This window comes from Bos javanicus, chromosome 6, assembly GCF_032452875.1.
Source record: "Bos javanicus breed banteng chromosome 6, ARS-OSU_banteng_1.0, whole genome shotgun sequence".
NCBI lineage: Eukaryota > Metazoa > Chordata > Mammalia > Artiodactyla > Bovidae > Bos > Bos javanicus.
The window spans coordinates 40,329,380-40,347,103 of NC_083873.1; the positions used below are offsets into that span (position 1 = coordinate 40,329,380).

General features: G+C 35.4%; 1 protein-coding gene across 2 annotated transcripts in view; it reads left to right on the forward strand.

The window, feature by feature from the left end:
* The window catches only part of SLIT2 (slit guidance ligand 2), a 406,260-nt gene that overhangs the window by 251,468 nt on the left and 137,068 nt on the right, over positions 1-17,724 (forward strand). For both annotated transcript variants that reach the window (XM_061419763.1, XM_061419764.1), the window contains exon 6: positions 11,899-11,970. In XM_061419763.1, coding sequence (XP_061275747.1) covers positions 11,899-11,970 — 72 coding nt within the window. The remainder of the gene's footprint in view (positions 1-11,898; positions 11,971-17,724) is intronic.

The following is a 17,724-nucleotide window of genomic DNA, read 5'->3' on the forward strand; positions in this document are numbered from 1 at the left end:
ACATGTTTCAATGCCATTCTCCCAAATCTTCCTACCCTCTCCCTCTCCCACAGAGTCCATAAGACTGTTCTATAAACACCAATACATATACTAACGCATATATATGGAATTTAGAAAGATGGTAACAATAACCCTGTGTACGAGACAGCAAAAGAGACACTGATGTATAGAACAGTCTTATGGTTTTTGTTTTAAATTTGTACTTTCTAAGTGTACAGGTAGAGATAGAAAAATATAAACTTCTAAATATAAATATATAGCACCATCAAAATCCTGGCCTTAGACTTTTATTAGCATTTACATGTTAAAGAGATTTTATTTGCTTAGATTTAATCTCTAATGAATACTGGGGGAAATCTTCAAGTAGATTCAGAGATATAGGGTGTTCAAAACTGCCTCTGTATATTATCTCTTGTCAGAACAACATAAAGATTCCTATGTAGCACCTACTCAAGTTGTCTATATGTCTCTGTGAAAGGACAGTAATGGCCAAAGTTGACCACCCTTTTGGAATGCCTCTTGCAGTCTTTTAACAGTATTCTCTCTAAAGCCTGAAAACAGGTGGCTTTTAATCTTAGTAACGATATTTAGGGAATCCAAGTCTGCAAGTAATCCTTCTCTCATGTTTAAGGATGCATTTGGGAGTGAGCTACCAATCATGGTGGAATTCTTCCTTAATTCCTCTTTGTTTCTTCTTTAAAAATGCAATTCTAAAAGTTTAGAGATAAAAAGAAAAGTGAGATACTGACCAATGTACTTTGAGGAATGCATCATTGATTTGGTGGGATTTGGGAAATATTTTCCCCCACTATATCATTTCCCCTTTTCCAGTTTAAACACAGTTATTTAAAAACCATGAGATAAGCCTAGGACTGGAGTCTCAGAATATTTTGCTATTTTTGTTTGTTTGTTTTGTAAACATGACAATTCATTAAACTTCACTGAGCCTTAATTTTTACTTTTATGAAAAAAATATAATAATTGCTTGCACTTGTGATTATTAGAGAAAAAGGGTACTGAGGAGAGAGAAAATTAGAATATGGACTAATCTGCAATATTAGTTAGAAATCAGATAGACCATGGGCCAATTAGACATTAAGCTGCAAAGTAGAAAAAATATACATATATGTGTGTGTGTGTGTGTATATATATATATATATATATATATATATATATATCTCAGAAGGTACTAAATCTATGCAAGACCCTGATTTAAATTGTGAAGTGCCACAGATACTGAGGAAAGAAAGAGATAAAGGTGTTGCTTGAGGTTATCAGGGAATACTTTAGAAAAGAATTACTGGAAAGAAAATATACAGAAATCTTCGAGGAGTTTGGTTCATACTATATATTGGTCAATAAAAGCAGATTGAGAAAGTAAGAATTTATTAAGACCTATTCAAAGCCTGAATTCTGGGTTTTGAAGAGATTGGCAGATAAAATTAAAGTGCAGTGAAATGTGTGTGTGCGTGTGTGAGGGAAGGAATATGTCTGTATCTTTAAGGTGAACCAGTACTAATTCGGAATAGCAGCGCTAGCAGAAAGCATAGCAATCCGAATATGGTGAAAGCTGAGTAGAATGGCATCCAAATGACTTTGTTTTCGGAGATTTCTTTTCTTATGGAGGAAAGGGGGCTTAAGAAACTATGTGGACGCTGAATGATGATGGTCAAAGAACAATTTATTCCTGCTACTCTCACTGGCTTCCATGTAAAAGTGTGAAAGACCATGGAAACAACCTTGAAACACCTTAATGCATTTATAGGTTTAGTTAATTAAAAAGGATCATACTTAAAATTTTCTAAAATTTTATAGTTAATTAAACAATAGATCAAAGTACATTATTCAAAGAAATTAAGTTTCATGGGACTCTGTCTGAAGTTTAGTTTTATCATTAAAAGTTAAGAAAAGTATTTAGTAAAATATATTAGCACTGAGAGTAAATTTTAATTCATATTGTCATTAAAAGGGTAAATGTAGGTCATCAAGTAATGACTCAGTTAAAGTCCATAAGTATTGACATTATTATTATTATGAATATTCAGTGTGGGAAGTGAAAGTGAAAGTCGCTCAGTCGTGTCTGACTCTTTATGACCCCATGGACTATACAGCCCATGGAATTCTCCAGGCCAGAATACTGGAGTGGGTAGCCTCTCCCTTCTCCAGGGGATCTCCCAAACCAGGGATCGAACCCAGGTCTCCAGCATTGCAGGCAGATTCTTTACCAGCTAAGCCACCAGGGAAGCCCAAAAATACTGGAATGGGAAGCCTATCCTTTCTCCAGCGGATCTTCCTGACCCAGGGAAACAAAACGGGGTCTCCCACATTGCAGGCAGATTCTTTACCAGCTGAGCCACAAGGGAAGCCCATTCAGTGTGGGAAGGAGAGGCATAATGCTCTGTCCTGTATATCATGCCAGTGTTCATTTACAGTTTGGACAAGCCTTCCTGGTCCCATGATGGCTAGTATTCAAGTCTTTCAGAGACAAAAGAGAAAACAGAGGCTTTACAGAAGAAATATGTGCTTTAGTTGCATCAGGATAATATTTTGTGTAGTGTTAGTTGCTCAGTCATGTCTGACTCTCTGCAACCCCACAGACTGTAGCCCACGAGTCTCCTGTGTCCTTGGGATTCTCCAGGCAAGAATAGTGGAGTGGATTGCCATTCCCTTCTCCAGAGAATCTTCCCAGCCCAGGGACTGAACCCTGGTCTCCTGCATTTCAGGCAAACCCTTTACCATTTGAGCTACAGAGAAGACCTTGATATTTTGTATAGCACTGTCTAAAATATTGGTCTAATGCACTGTACTGGGTTTATTGGAGTTACCACATATTCAGGCAGGCTTTATTCTGAGTAAATTCCAGGTATCAGAAGATTTTCACTGGAAGCACTCGCTTTAATCTTGCGGATTGGCTAAATAGGCTCAAGGCAACATTCTGACAATATGAAATTGATGCTGTGGAAATTTTGCAAATTAGCAGATCTTATTCCTTTTCCTTCAGGCAAGCCACAGTAAAACTATTCTAGACAGATGGACATTTATCTTGCTGTTAAATATCTCCAGGGAGGACATCCCATAACTTTTTTGCTTACCTCTATTAATTTCCAAACTGGATTAAAACCCTTTATATTTTATGTTGTTACCCAATTTTCTCCATCTGCTACTTAAACCAGTTTTTTTTTTCCCCCAGCATTTGAGACAGTGAGATCTGAGAATAACAAGATCATATCAAAATATCAACTATCTAATAGTGTTTATAGTAGTCACTGGCAGCCAATTTATATAGGATTTACATCTGTGTTTTTGAACTCTCCAATCAAGTGTGAATGAAAGTACTGATACTGTATCATTACCAAATGATGCCTTACTGAAGTGATAATCACTGTTTATGTTATTTTTCTTGATAAATTTGTGTATATATTTAATATATGTAACACTGACTAATAAAGTCTTGGCTATCTCCTGATCAGTTTCTGAATGAAGACATGTTACATTGTGGCACTGTTTTGTTTACAAGTATATTTCAATTGAATGATTGAAATATACTTTTCCTTTTAATTGAATGATTTAGGAGAATATTCAAATTAAATTTTTCTTTATTGCTAAGACTTGCAAGCTTATTCTCTAAGTATGCATTTAATGAGTTCAAAAATTTTCCAAGAGTCTCTTGTTCTTATGTGAAATAATTCCTACTCATGTTATCCCAAGATTTAAACAAAAAACACCAATTTATGAACTTAAAATTCAAATTGTTGACAATAGTTATTAAGATTGCAAAAGTGAAAGTGTTAGCCACTCAGTCGTGTCTGACTCTTTGTGACCCCATGGACTGTAGCCCACCAGGTTCCTCTGTCCATGGAATTCTCTAAGCAAGAATACTGGAATTCCCTTCTCCAGGGGATGTTCCCAACCCAGGGATCAAACCTGGGTCTCCTGCGTTGCAGGACCTGAATACTTAAAATAATTAAATTCCAACAAGCATTATTTTAGATAGTATCTTTAAAGTACATCATATCTGTTTTTTATTCTTCTTTCATGTTGCAGTATATCTTCAAAATGTACTCTGTATTCCAAACTTTACTATTTGTAAATGAATACAGTCATTTTCTATCTGCTTGCATCATACAAATTCTAGTAAATTTTCATCTGTTATCAACTGTACTCCCTCTTTCTATTAAAACTATTCATAGGTTAAAATAGGTGAGGGGAAAATGTTTATATGTTTTACTATATATTGATTTAAAGACAAGAATTTAAGTTAAAAGATGATTTAACTTGGTTCTCTTTGAGTAAGTCATGGTGTCATTTGGGAAACAAGAATGCATGACTGGCTTTTTAAGAAACAAAACTATTTGGGATGCACTGATTATTAGTGATAAGATTTGGCAAATAGGAAAAAGAAGGTTAATCTAAATGTTGTTACACACTATTATATTATTTAGAAATTTTTTTCTGAAACTCTATCATCTTCGATTTATTTTATTGATGGATGATCATTTAAAACCCATAGGAGGAAAATTCACAGTTGTATAGTAAATCACAGGAAGACATATATTTTGTTTTTTTCCCCACCCTTCCCAATTTTTAAATATCAATCTACTCTTCTCCTTTCCTCTCTCATCTTCATGTTGTTGTTGCTTAGTCAGTAAGTCATGTCCGACTCTTTTGCAACCCCATGGACAGTAGCCTGCCAGGCTCCACTGTCCTTGGGATTTCCTAGGCAAGAATACTGGAGTGGGTTGCCATTTCCTTCTCCAAGGGATCTTCCCCATCCAGAGATCAAGTTTGCATCTCCTCCATTGGCGGGCTGATTCTTTACCACTGAGCCACCAGGAGAGCCTCATACTTCATCATAATAAAGGAACAAGGGTTGTCCACATAATAGAGAATCAATATGTAACAATCAGAAAGTGAAAGTGTTAGTCGCTTTGTCATGCCCAACTCTTTGCGGCCCCCATGGACTGGAGCCCACCAAGCTCCTCTGTCCATGGGATTTCCCAGGCAAAAATACTGGAGTGGGTTGCCATTCCCTTCTATTCCTTCCTGGCCCAGGAATAGAACCCAGGTCTCCTGCATTGCAAGTGTTTACTGTCTGAGCCATCAGGAAAGCCCTAACAATCAAAGAGTGTATTATATATTTTACCATTCAAATGCAAGACTTACCTTATCTTTGACCTGTAAGTTAAATCATATTTACAGAATGTTGACCATAATCAAAAAGAAGATCCATTTGTATAAAGTTAAAATTGTGATTTTTATTGCTCTCAGCTCCTTCCTAGGGTGTTTTCAGTGAGCCTGAGACTGGAGAGACTTTGAAGGGGAGATTGATTTCTCATTCAAGGGGCCTGTTATCCTTAGTTTTAGAATAAATACCACACATGGTTCTTAGGCATAGAACCTTCCTAATGTATCTGTGGAGATGATTCTTCATTATATAGATAGCAAATGAGATTGATTTTTATGATATGAGAACTAGAGCCCCTCTTAACATCTATTTTAAGTCTTCCCTTTGTAGCTCAGCTGGTAAAGATTTCACCCGCAATACGGGAGACCTGGATTCCATCCCTGGGTTGGGAAAATCCTCTGGAGAAGAAAAGGCTACCCATTCCAGTATTCTGGCCTGGAGAATTCCATGGACTGTGTAGTCCACAGGATTGAAAAGAATTGGACACAACTAAGTGACTTTCATGAACATCTAGATTGCTGCCTATGGTCATAAGGGATAACCTGTAACACAGTTATCTGGGTTCTAAAATTTAAAGTGTATCAGGAACTCGGCAGACGCCATAGTCAGGACCATGGGAACTGTCCACGGTCCTGTAAATTGCCTGCTTTGTACTCACTGTAAAAAAGTACACTGATTTGTGATAATCCCCAGTAACTATGGGCAAGTTTGTTACCAGTAACCTCTCCAGCTTTGCATTTTGCTCGGTCTCCAGGTGCCTTAGCACTCTTTTTATTGATAGCATTTTCTCATGTAGATGAATCTATATAGCATATCTTCATAATCATTTTCCAAACCAAAACAAAAAATACAAGAAATTTTGATTGAAGAGTTGGGAATCTGATTCACATATGTATAAAGTAGCCATTGTCATGATCTTTCAGTGGTTGCATGTTGTTCTTGAGACAGAACAGATCTTTCTGTTTTTTGCTTCCCCAACCCTGGACAGCCAGCCATACTTTTCTCCCTCTGAACAATTACAATAACCTGCTAATTAAGTTTTGATCTCCAGTCTATATTCTCATTAGGGAATTTCAATGTTCCAGCCAAATTTTGTTTACATAAAACATTGTTTTTCATCCCATCTCTTCCTGGTTGAAAATCATTCCACTTATTAAAACAAAAACAAAACGCTTTGCTGTAGGCATCATGGTAAAGCCTTGGGAATTTAATGGAATATTGTCCACAATAGTTCTACAGGGTCTATAGGAATATAGGCTATTCTCTGAGAGAACAGTGAGTTTTACCCAATGGAATTGCATCTAGTCTCTTTAGATATTCATAATGGTCCCAAAATTTGGAGACCTGTGCAGGCTCACAGCCCCCTCTCCCACTGAATCTGTGCACAAGTTCTTTGCTCAAATCAGAATGATCTCTGTCTTGCAGACATTTACTCGGAACATTATAGAGCCTCGGCTCACAACTGTTCTTTGAACCAGTCTCCTCCATAGGGAATACCCACTTTTATTTCTGTCTTACTGGATTCTACCCATTTTTTAGGGATTAAGGGATTTTTTCTTCTCCCTCACACTATTATTTTCGCCTAGGGCAGTCTCTTCCTTCTCTGAAATTCTGTAATATTCTTCTTCTGCTGACTTCTTCCTTGAAAATTTGCCTTTAGAAATTCAGCCTAAACCTCTATTTGCAGAATGAATAGCTACTGAATCTCTCTTCCTAGCCACCTGTGTCTAATGAGGGCTTCAACAATACATAGATTTAAAGTTGAATCGAGGTTTCACTAAACATTTACTACTTGTTTTGCATAACTTTAACTTCTGTGGGCCTTCTTTTCTTATCTGTAAAATCAAAATAACGATAATACCTACCTTTTCAAGTAATTGTGAGGAATAATACGATGGGAGTGTCTAAAGACCCTGCTGTTTAATGTGCGTTCAGTAAATGCTAGCAGTTATTATTGTCAGTTTCTATTTTGACCTCCCTGATTAGTTTATTTAGACTTACCAGAACTGGAAGGTCAGTTTAGTTGTCTTTCCTCCAGTGTGTATTATCAAGTCTCTTAGAGCTACCTTGAACTTCCTCCTAATAAATTAACAAGTGGATATAACTTTATACTATGGCTTATTCCAATAAAAGCTGAGATCCTCTCTTCCTGTGAGGAAAACAAAGTGTTACTTGAAACATTGCAAAAGGGTTAAATTCTCAAATAATGTAAGTAATTTAAGATTTTTCAGAAAGTTCTTTCCTTGGTTTTTTTCTTCACTAATGCCCAGGCTAACACAGTTGTGCTTTCATGCCGAGGTAAATGATATAGTTGCAGAAACTTCTCTTTAGGATGGATTAATTTAAATTTTTCTCAAGCCCTCTGCATATTATGACTTATATCTTGGATTACTTGTTTCACAATCATTATTGGCATAAGATTTGTATATTTAGACACTCATATTTACCTGAACTTGATACATACAAGGGAAGAAATAGAACAGATTCTGCCCATATCCTTACCAGCATTTTTTCTTTTTCTCCCATTACATTTATGTTTTATAAGGTTAGCGAAATGTTGTTATTCTCTCATACTGATTCTAATCACTTTGATGTGTTTTAAGTCAACTAAATTCTTGGAGTTTGTCATCTTGCAGTAGTGAGTTGAATATGAATGAAACTTTCTCATACCTAAAAAACCCTGGCAAAATTGGAACCTAGTCATAACAATTTTGTTGACACTCTGTACAGACTCTGCCTGGCTTAGAAATTATTAAAGATTTTTTATGTTCACTATTGTTTCAGAGGTAAGTATATTTTACGGTGTTCTAATTTTTACAAAAAGAAAATCAATTTATAATAAGATCTTATTACTTGGACACTGCACTGAAATATGAATTTTCTATGGATAAGGACAAAACCAACTAAAGTTAATGCAGGAAGATGTGTTTTGTATGTGTAATTCAAACAGTATGGTATATAGATTTTTAACAATGAAAACAGGAAATCCTAGGGAAAAAAGCAACAGAATACAGTGTCTCCAGTTATGTTTTAAGATGCCAAGTAAGCAAATGTACAAACTTTTTGTCATTTAATATACCTCTTTGTTAAAATTTATATCTAGCAAAATTATATATTATTTTTCATACCAAAAATTAATCAAAATCTGAAACTAGGCTAAATTATTTTTAGTCTTAAAGAAAAGCAGATCAGCTTTAGAAATTTTATGTGAGAGAAGCATAGAGTGATAAACGTGTGCTGCATTGTCGAATGCATTGCTAGAAAAAATTAAATAAGCAGTCTACAGTTATTCTAGAGCATCAGAAGACGAATAGTTACCATTAAAAATAGAATCATAGAGTGTTAATGCTGAGAGAAATCTGAAAACTCCAGGAGATGGTGAGGGACAAGGAAGACTAGCATGCTGCAGTCCACAGGGTTGCGAAGAGTTGGACATGACTTCGTGACTGAAAAACAGTATGTTTTTAACAACATCGTTTTCATGAAATTAAAGATAAAGCCGCTGCTTCAAACCACACACATACAAACTAGGACAGTGATGGATCCAGAGGGAGGGGGCATTGGGAATTTGAACAGAAGCAGAGAGGAGGGTTGGAGGTAGAAAATAAGGAGGAGAAGACTCAGCAGCCTGGATGAGAATATTCAAGTTAGAAGTCTAAAGGAAACCACCAGTGGTCCTATCCATACCATTCTTTCTCCCAGGAAAATGAGAAAAGTGCTAGCTCGCTTTTCCCTGGAAAGTAGGCCATGTTAGAAAAGGACCCTTGAGCTGTGAGAGACACCCAGTACTCTTATCATCCATAGATCAACAACGTTACCTTATGTCTGGATAAATAGCTATAACATTACTTCTTGGAAAAGTGAAAAAGTTTTCCTCTTATTAATTATTTAATTTCGAACAATTCAATGGCATAGTGTGTAATCACATCTAAATGTGTCACTAAACTTGTGGCTGACCACATCCTTTCCTGTTTATAGAAAGCAGAAATGCCCAGGGTTTAAAAGGTGGTGAAGGAAGTGAACAGCATGAGAGAAACAAGGTGCAGAAAAATAGTCCGGAAACTCTGAAATAAATTACACTTTTGTGTAGCTTTGACACTGTTTATCTTGAACCATATGCAGATAAACAGAGATTTGTGCAGAGATTTTTCTCATGAGCAATCATATGAGTACAGTACTTTGCATAAACGTAACTTTGACTATTAAAAAAATCTATCGTTGATGAAAAAATTGTCTGCTTTGATTTTCATTATCCTTTCAAATGAGTAACGTTTTCATAAAATACCTTTTTTGACCCGAGACATGACAGCATCCAGGAATCTTTTAGGGAAGAATTTGGTCGTATAAGAACCGAATATCTGTAATGTTTTAGTGCCAATAAGGGCTTAGACTTCTGTTAAGAATCAGAAGAAGCATATAATCAGGAGCAATGTTAAAGAGGGATGAAATTAGGAAAGTTTCCACCAGCGTCTCAACTTCTGGTGGTATATAGAAAGTAATCTGCCTTTCAGTACTTGTAAGACAAGATTTGCTTGAGTGCTTTCTGGCAAGCTAGGGCTTCCCCTTTGTGTATAGTATGCATGATTTAAAAGAAGCTGTGTCAGCACTGATTTATACATTGACAGCTAAGGATAATAAGGTATGGGCAAACATACAGCTCACCCTTTTACAGATTAACCTGGAGACTGCATTAGGCAAATTTGATAGCATTAAAAGATTTTGCCAATTTGTCTGGAAACAATTTCTCTTTTGTAGTGTGTCAAGGGTAACACTTCATGCCATTGTACTAATTTAAATGGCTTTGATAAATTGTTCAAGAGGTTAGAGAATAGTAGTGTAGATATATATTTAGCACTTTAAAATAAAAAAAAAAGGCTATTAACTTAATTGTTAAATGAATTTAATCTGTAAAAATCAAAAGTGCTCCAGAATGTAAGTGTTTTCTTGGAAACGCAGCAACCGTATTACATCATGAGTCTTTAAAAGTCTTCTTAGAAAATAAAATTATACGTCTGCATACTTCCTAATAAGCAGAGATGTCTTCGGCTGTTACAGTTGCATGAGTGGTAGCTGTTATTTGGGGAAAGCCTTAGTTTATACAGGCAATAAAATTGTATCTTCTCCAGGGCTCACCTTTTTTATATTGCACGTCTTAGATCACACAATTTGCATGGCATCAAGGTAGCCTCCTGTATGATTATGTCCCCCAGAGACCTTCTTAAAAATGAGATGTATATTTCATGAGACATTCTCTATGTACATAATTTTTAAAGTAGGGAATTTGAAGAGGCCCTCTGAAAGTCACTGAATTAAATCGTTGCACCTTTATTCAATTGCCTTGTGAGAAAAACAGCTATTTCAAACAGTTCCCCTAAGAACAAACCTCAAATGTGAATTAGGCCTTTTTGGTGAATCTTACACGTGAAATAATACAAAGATCCTAATCTTTGTATTAGGGTCATAGGCTTACCCTATTTATGTACCTCCCTTCCCAATGCATGCAAGGCTGACAACTCACCTATATCATCAACCATTTGGTTTCTATCTCAAGTGAAACATTAAAATACTTTTTCTTTATAAGAACAATAATATCACTAAAAACATCAGGCTACTAAATTTTAGATAAAAGCTAATTATTTGTTTAAGAAAAAAGAAGGCAGTGGGATTTAATACTTAGTTGTCTGTTTCAACCAAGTAAATTCCTTAGTATGAACAAGGAAATTTTAATTCCCCAAACAATCGGTAGGAGAAAGCAAACTGAAGTTTGAAACAGGCTTTATTTTCAATCTTTAAACATTAATAAGTGAATAATAACTGCTGGAGAAGATTTACTTATTTGAGTTTTGTGTTATTTAGAATGAATTAATACAGCTTTAAATGTTTGACTGCAGATATATGTAGAATTTTAATCTTGCTGCAGTATGTGTTTCTTCGTGTGTAGGGCCGAAATCAGTGTCTTTGAGAAAAGAAATTTTTTTTTTTTTTTAGTTTTCTAAAAAGTTAGTTTCTGGAGAGTGGTATCATTTGAGAAGCTCTTTAACTGAAAAGTCTGTAATATTTACAGTGCTGTGGATTCACCATTAATGATAGTGCAAATTATGGAAACAGTGAAGCTTAATATGAAACAACTGGTCGCTTTGTAAAGTATATGCCTAGTTGGGAATAGCAAGGAGATAGATGGGGTGTCATTTCTCTTTCTTGATTTGAAGTTCTTGAAGGAAAGCTGCTTTTAAAAGAAGGAAACCTAAAAGTAGTCTTGCTCGTTCTTGCCAAGGATAGTGAAATTAACATGCAGCTGGGCTTCTCTGATAAATGGATTCTGTTAGGTCACTGAGGGGTGCATGTGACATTAAGTGATTTACAGTCCTTTACCTTAATGAAATTGTTTCAGCAAGATGACGCTGAAAGCTCTTAATGGATAGCTTTTCTTGATGTAATGAAATTGCATTCCTATGGCATTTAATATAAGGTGCAGTTATTATTTACTGGCGCTTTCTGAGGGCTGCTATTTGCACAGACAGTTCAGAACAAAAAGAGATTTCAGTGGCGGCACCGAGGCCAGAATGGCTTGTGACATTCTTCTGCAGATGAGTGGATTTGTGAGAGCATTTTGGTTGTTGCGGCTAGGGCTTGAGAGACCCTTCAGGAGACTTCCTTTCACCTAACCCCGCTAGTGTCCAGTCTTTTACATATTCTTCTAATCTGTTTAACAGGCAACTGGATTACAACCACATCAGCTGTATTGAAGATGGGGCATTCAGGGCTCTCCGGGACCTGGAAGTGCTGTAAGTACCCCTTATTTCTCTTACTCTTTTAACCAGAGCTTTGTGTTTAGGGAGTGCTAATGTGGATGCTTATCTGTTAGCTTGAAATCTTGTGTCAGAATGGTTGCTGAAAGAGAAAGCCCTTAAATAACTCAGAGCAAATGCAGAGAAGAGTGGAAATGTATGGGTGCAAAACCTTGTATATCATATCTGTATGCTTAGGTAGAATTGTCTAATTTTGGAAACACACTCACATGTTCACACGTATTGTCTTTTAAGTGTTTCTCCTTGTGGTAAAACAGGCTCATATACAGGATTTGTAAGAATTCCCAGAATTGCTATATATATAGATAGCATCGGTTGTACAGGAAAAATTACAAAAAATAAAAAATAAACCTTAAGAGCTGATATGTTGGTATATTTTAGTTGCTGTGCGATGGAAAGACATTTCTCATTTTAAAATATCATTTTAACTAGATAGCTTACCATCTTTGTAAGGTTATTTTAAAATGTACTTTCTAAATTTAATAAGCCGCCTATTAGGTCCATTTTAAAGTCTACTGACTTCATAAAGTACCACACACAGATTTGAATTATAAATGGCATTTTCTGTCCTTCCTTGCGGGATAGACATTGCTGAAAAATTGATTAGAGGCAACTGAATAATCTCTACAGATATTTGACATTGTAAAAATAATTTTAATGACATTGTTAATTATAATGAAAAATAATTTTAATGAAAACTAGTTCCTAAAGCTGCTTAAGCCGCCTATACACTTCTGAAAATTTCCCCAAAGATTCACCTTTCTAACTTTTTAAGTATACTTACTAATTTCTCCCTCCAATAAAATATAGTTCTAAGATATAATTCTCCCCTGACTCAATTTATTCATCAGTCTGAATCTAAATTAAATGTGAAGAGGATTTGAATTTTTAGTTCATGTATTAAAAGTTACCAGAAATTGTGAAATTCTTCCAAAAAAAGATCCCATTGCTTTATAAATTGAGTTTGAAGAACAGAGTGTAATTTTGAATAAAGTTGATTGTTTCAACTAGGATGGCTTATTTTAACAATTTTTCTATATGGTTTTGGTGTTAATTGTCAATAAATGAAACTAATTTTAGCTGCATCACATACAGTTATTATTTAAAAAAAATTATATAAGAATGAGTTGATTGAAATAAAATGTTCTAAGGATATACACTATTTTCTAACCACGTGAGAGATGTTGATAAGAATCTACCTTATCCTAAAGGAATAAGAAATTTAAAGTGCTTATTATACAAACTGTAGTTATAAGTTCACTTTTAAAATTGTGTTCCAGAGCCATTTTTAATATAGGAAGTTCACTAGTGCTATTTCAAAGTCAAAATAACTGCGGTACAACTATGATTTCTTGATAGTGCTCTGACATCTGAACTATAGTCAATGTCACTAAACTCATATGTGAAGAGACCACCACATGTACTATTTAGTTGAATAGCGCAGATCAAATCAAAGAATTTGTTACTAATGGTAGCAAACACTTTATGAAAAATTTGCTAAATGTTTTGAATGAATTGAATATCATAAAATATTTCATTGTTAAGCAAAAGAACTTAAATACTTATTAGATATAAAATAACTAATATATATATAATATATTGAGGATATGTTGAGTGCTCTACATATATTTGAGAGAGAGAGAGGAAATAGCTGCTATGTGCCAAGTACTGTGGTCAGCACTGGAAACACTTTACCCACAAATACAATAACTCTTCATTTACTTTTTTGGTTCTAAACTAATATCATTGTTTTTAGAAGCAGTAAATTCAAGAAAACACAGTCACCTCATATATTTTGTTGGGTTTACAAAATATCTAAAAGATGACTTTTGTAAGATCCACTATCATGAAACATACCAAAGAATGATAAATATCTCATGGTTCATGGAGTCAAAATAAAAATTCAAAATGTTGGGAACTCTTTTGAGTACTTTAATATGTAGATCTCAAAAAAGCTAGCCAATGGTCAGAGTTTGTTTGTTAAAGAAAATAATTAAAATCAGCACGAAACAAGGAAATGTGAATTTTTATCAAAGAATTTTAATGTTTTGTGTTAAAATAGTATAAAGTCAAGCAGACATTCTTTTAACATATATTAATTTTTTAAATGCTTGTGATTGACCCAACCTTTAGAGAAAAAAATTAATGAAGAATTTAAGGCTTACTTGGATAGAGCAGTGGAAAGACTAAATACGTTAAGCCCTAATCTCCTAGTCTCTTGACAAGTAAATCAAAAGTTCACCCATCATAAACAGTTGGTCTGGGGCCTTTAAAATGTAGAGCTACTGTTTTAAATACAGAGTTCAGAAAGTAGGTTACCCATTTTGATTGTTTCTATCATCTATGACTCTTTAAGAGATATCTTTTTATTATGTGGAAATAATGAAAGAGCATTAATTTGCACATCACCTTAAATTTCAGATTTCTAATGTTTTAGATCTTTAAAAATGTTAATTTGTGATTCATTTGTGAATGTATAGATATACTAAGGCCAAACAGGAGAAGATGGGCGTAAACACACTAGGCCACTGATGGAAATTCGTTTCATTAAAATATATATTAAGGGAGAGAGTGAATAAAGTTCAAGAAGGAAAAGCCAAGGTAGATGAAAGCAGGGAGACAGTTTATCACTTGTTTGTTCTTAATGAACTGACTTTTTATGGAAATTCTCATTGATAGGATTTAGAGTTTATTTTCCTAATAAGATACTATGTCAAAAGTAACACTGGAAACTAATTGTAGATCAGTATTTTCTTTTCCTTGGACACGAGATTCAGAAATGACATATATCCCTTGACTTGCCAGTTTTATATGGTTTATTTATTTTTCTTTTCTATACAATAGACATAATTTAATTAAAACATAGTGGTCATATCCATCCAATATCAGACTCTCTGCCAAATCCTATGCTTAGCACTAGGGAATAAGAAGGAATAAATCAAGATCGAAGTCTGAGAGGGCCTAAATGATTACCAAGACTAACATTTCTTATTTATCCACCAGGATATCCTTTGTACACGAATATATTCTCATTACAAAGACAAAATCTTGAGGTTGAACATAGACTTTCATACAGGAAAAAGTGTTATACAAGTATAACTATACAAGTTTACTATACAAGTAAAGCAGTATATAAATTTGCATTATTTCATAATAGGAATTTATATAACACCTGCATGTTATTATACCTAATTAACACTTATTATTAATTTCAAAATAATTTCATTGGTTCCACATATTGTTCAGTTACCAGATATTAACATCAGTATTGCTTTGCCAGCATCATACGTGCTACATGCTAAGTCGCTTCAGTCGTGTCCGACTCTGTGCAACCCTTATGGACTGTAACCCACCAGACTCCTCTGTCCATGGGATTCTCCAGGCAAGAATACTGGAGTGGGTTGCCATGCCCTCCTCCAGGCGATCTTCCCAATTCAGGGATCAAACCCTTCCCTCTTATGTCTTCTGCATTGGCAGGTGGGTTCTTTACCACTTGTGCCATCTGGGAAGTCCTTGCCAGCATCAACACTAAATAAAAATACTAAGATAATTTCTTTAGTTGAATTAAATGAATTGACATTTTGAGAAATCTTCAAATTGATAGCCACTGGCTTCAGCGTGCAATGTAAACTCTTTTGTGTGTAATTATAAGAAACTAATGGCTTCCCTTCTATACCAGCTTCCCTGGTGGCTCACACGGTAAAGAATCCGCCTGCGATGCAGGAGACCTGGGTTAGATCCCTGAGTTTGGAAGTTTCCCTGAAGCAGGGCATGGTAACCCACTCCAGTGTTCTTGGCCTAGAGAATCACCATGGACAGAGGAGCCTGGTGAGCTACAGTCCATAGGGCTGCAAACGGTTGGATACGACTGAGCAACTATGCACAGCACAGCATAAGAAGCTATAGTTCAAAATTAATGCATATCTGCTGAGTGTGAATTATTTTTTTAAAAAGTTATCCCCAAAGTCACATTATCCAACAGTCACATTAAATCTGTGAAGATTTAAACCATATAAAGTCAGCATAAATTTTGAGGATAGGAAAAGGGGTCATTTAAAGCAAATCCCTTTGAGAAGTGAAACCTTTTATTTCAGACATCGAGATATGTTTTAATGGTGTTTGAGAAAAATCTCATTTCACTTGAGTACCGGGAAATACTAAAAGCTTTTAGATAACGTAAGTCAACCAATTCAGTGCTTTATAGGTCCTTCATTCAGCGGGGGTTTTTTTTTTTTCTATGTGACTTGATTCTAATCAGTCAGATTAGTTCTTACATCATTCAATACATTCCAAAACTGGATAGTAAAAAGAATCCATGCATGTTCTAGATCTGTAGCTATCGCATCCTGCTTTACGGAGAAATTTAAGTTAATTCCTTGACTCCCGAATACCCTGTATCCCACCATTGATAACCATAGCCACCAGCTAGTCTAAAGTGACCTCAGTGTATCTTGCTTAGCCCAAGCAGAACTGGCCCCATAGCCCATGGAGTCTCTGAAACATTTGAGTTGCCAGTATTTAAAAATTAGGAACCTTGGTCTAAGAGCTTCCTTCCATTTCTAGCTTCTTTTGAGCAGATCAGATTGTTTGGCAGCTTTCCATCACAGCAGAGCAATAGTTCATCAGAGCTGAATATTAGCTGCTACAACAAAGAATATCACCATCCTCAAGCTCCTCGTCGTCCCCAGCTGTCTGTCTGCTCTTCTCCATCTCTCTTCCCCATTTTATTTCTTTACAAGCAGCCTACTTCTCTCATGTATGTTTCCTGTCTGGCCTCTGTAGACAAGTGAATGCGCAATGTCTAATTCAGACACTTCTCAAGTATCAAACAGCATCCAACTGTAACCAAAGAACCATCTTTCCTGCCTCCTTCAGCAACTTGTCCTATGTAATCATCACCCTACTGTATCTTCTTTGTACTGGAATCATTTCTACATTTTTCACCCATTGCTGGGATAACTATCTTTCTCACTGTCTTGTCACAGTAAGACTAAAAAAAAAAGAACTCTGTCTTCTAAATCTTATTAACTCTTAAGTTTTTGTAATTTGTGTAATTGGTTTCCACAGTTAATTGTATGCTATTTTAAGACAGGATTTTATGCCTGGTTTATTTTCAGAAATTTCATATTGCCATAAAAATAAGAGCCATTCAGGAAATGTTTGATGAATGAATGAGTAATAGCTGTAGTAGAGATAGTAGTAATAATACAACTGACAATGCTTGTGTTAGAGGGAAAGTAGGACAATTTAGAGCCAAGCAAAGACTATATTTATTTTCACTGTATCTCCCTTGACCATCCCTGTTCAAGACTCTAGCTTCAAGAAACCATGATCACAACCACACAGCACTAAACGAAGAACAGGATGTGTGACTACAACTAAAAACTGCTAAGGGACTTCCCTGAGGTCCAGTGGCTAAGACTCCATGCTCCCAATGCAAGAGTCCTAGATTCCATCCCTAGTAGGGGAGCTAGATGGCACACGAACAGCTAAGAATTTGCATGCCACAACTAAAGATCCTGCTTCCCTCATCCCAGAGCAGCCATATAAATAAAGAAAGAAACAAAAACTGCTAGAGTATGTTAAGCTTTTACTATATTGCTACAGCATATCTCGTCTTTTCTACTCAATGCAAATACCAAATATAAATATCGTTTTTCCTACTCACATTTCAACAGTGGCTGATGTCCACAGGAAAGAACCATTAGCAGGACTTGACAGAACTGATTC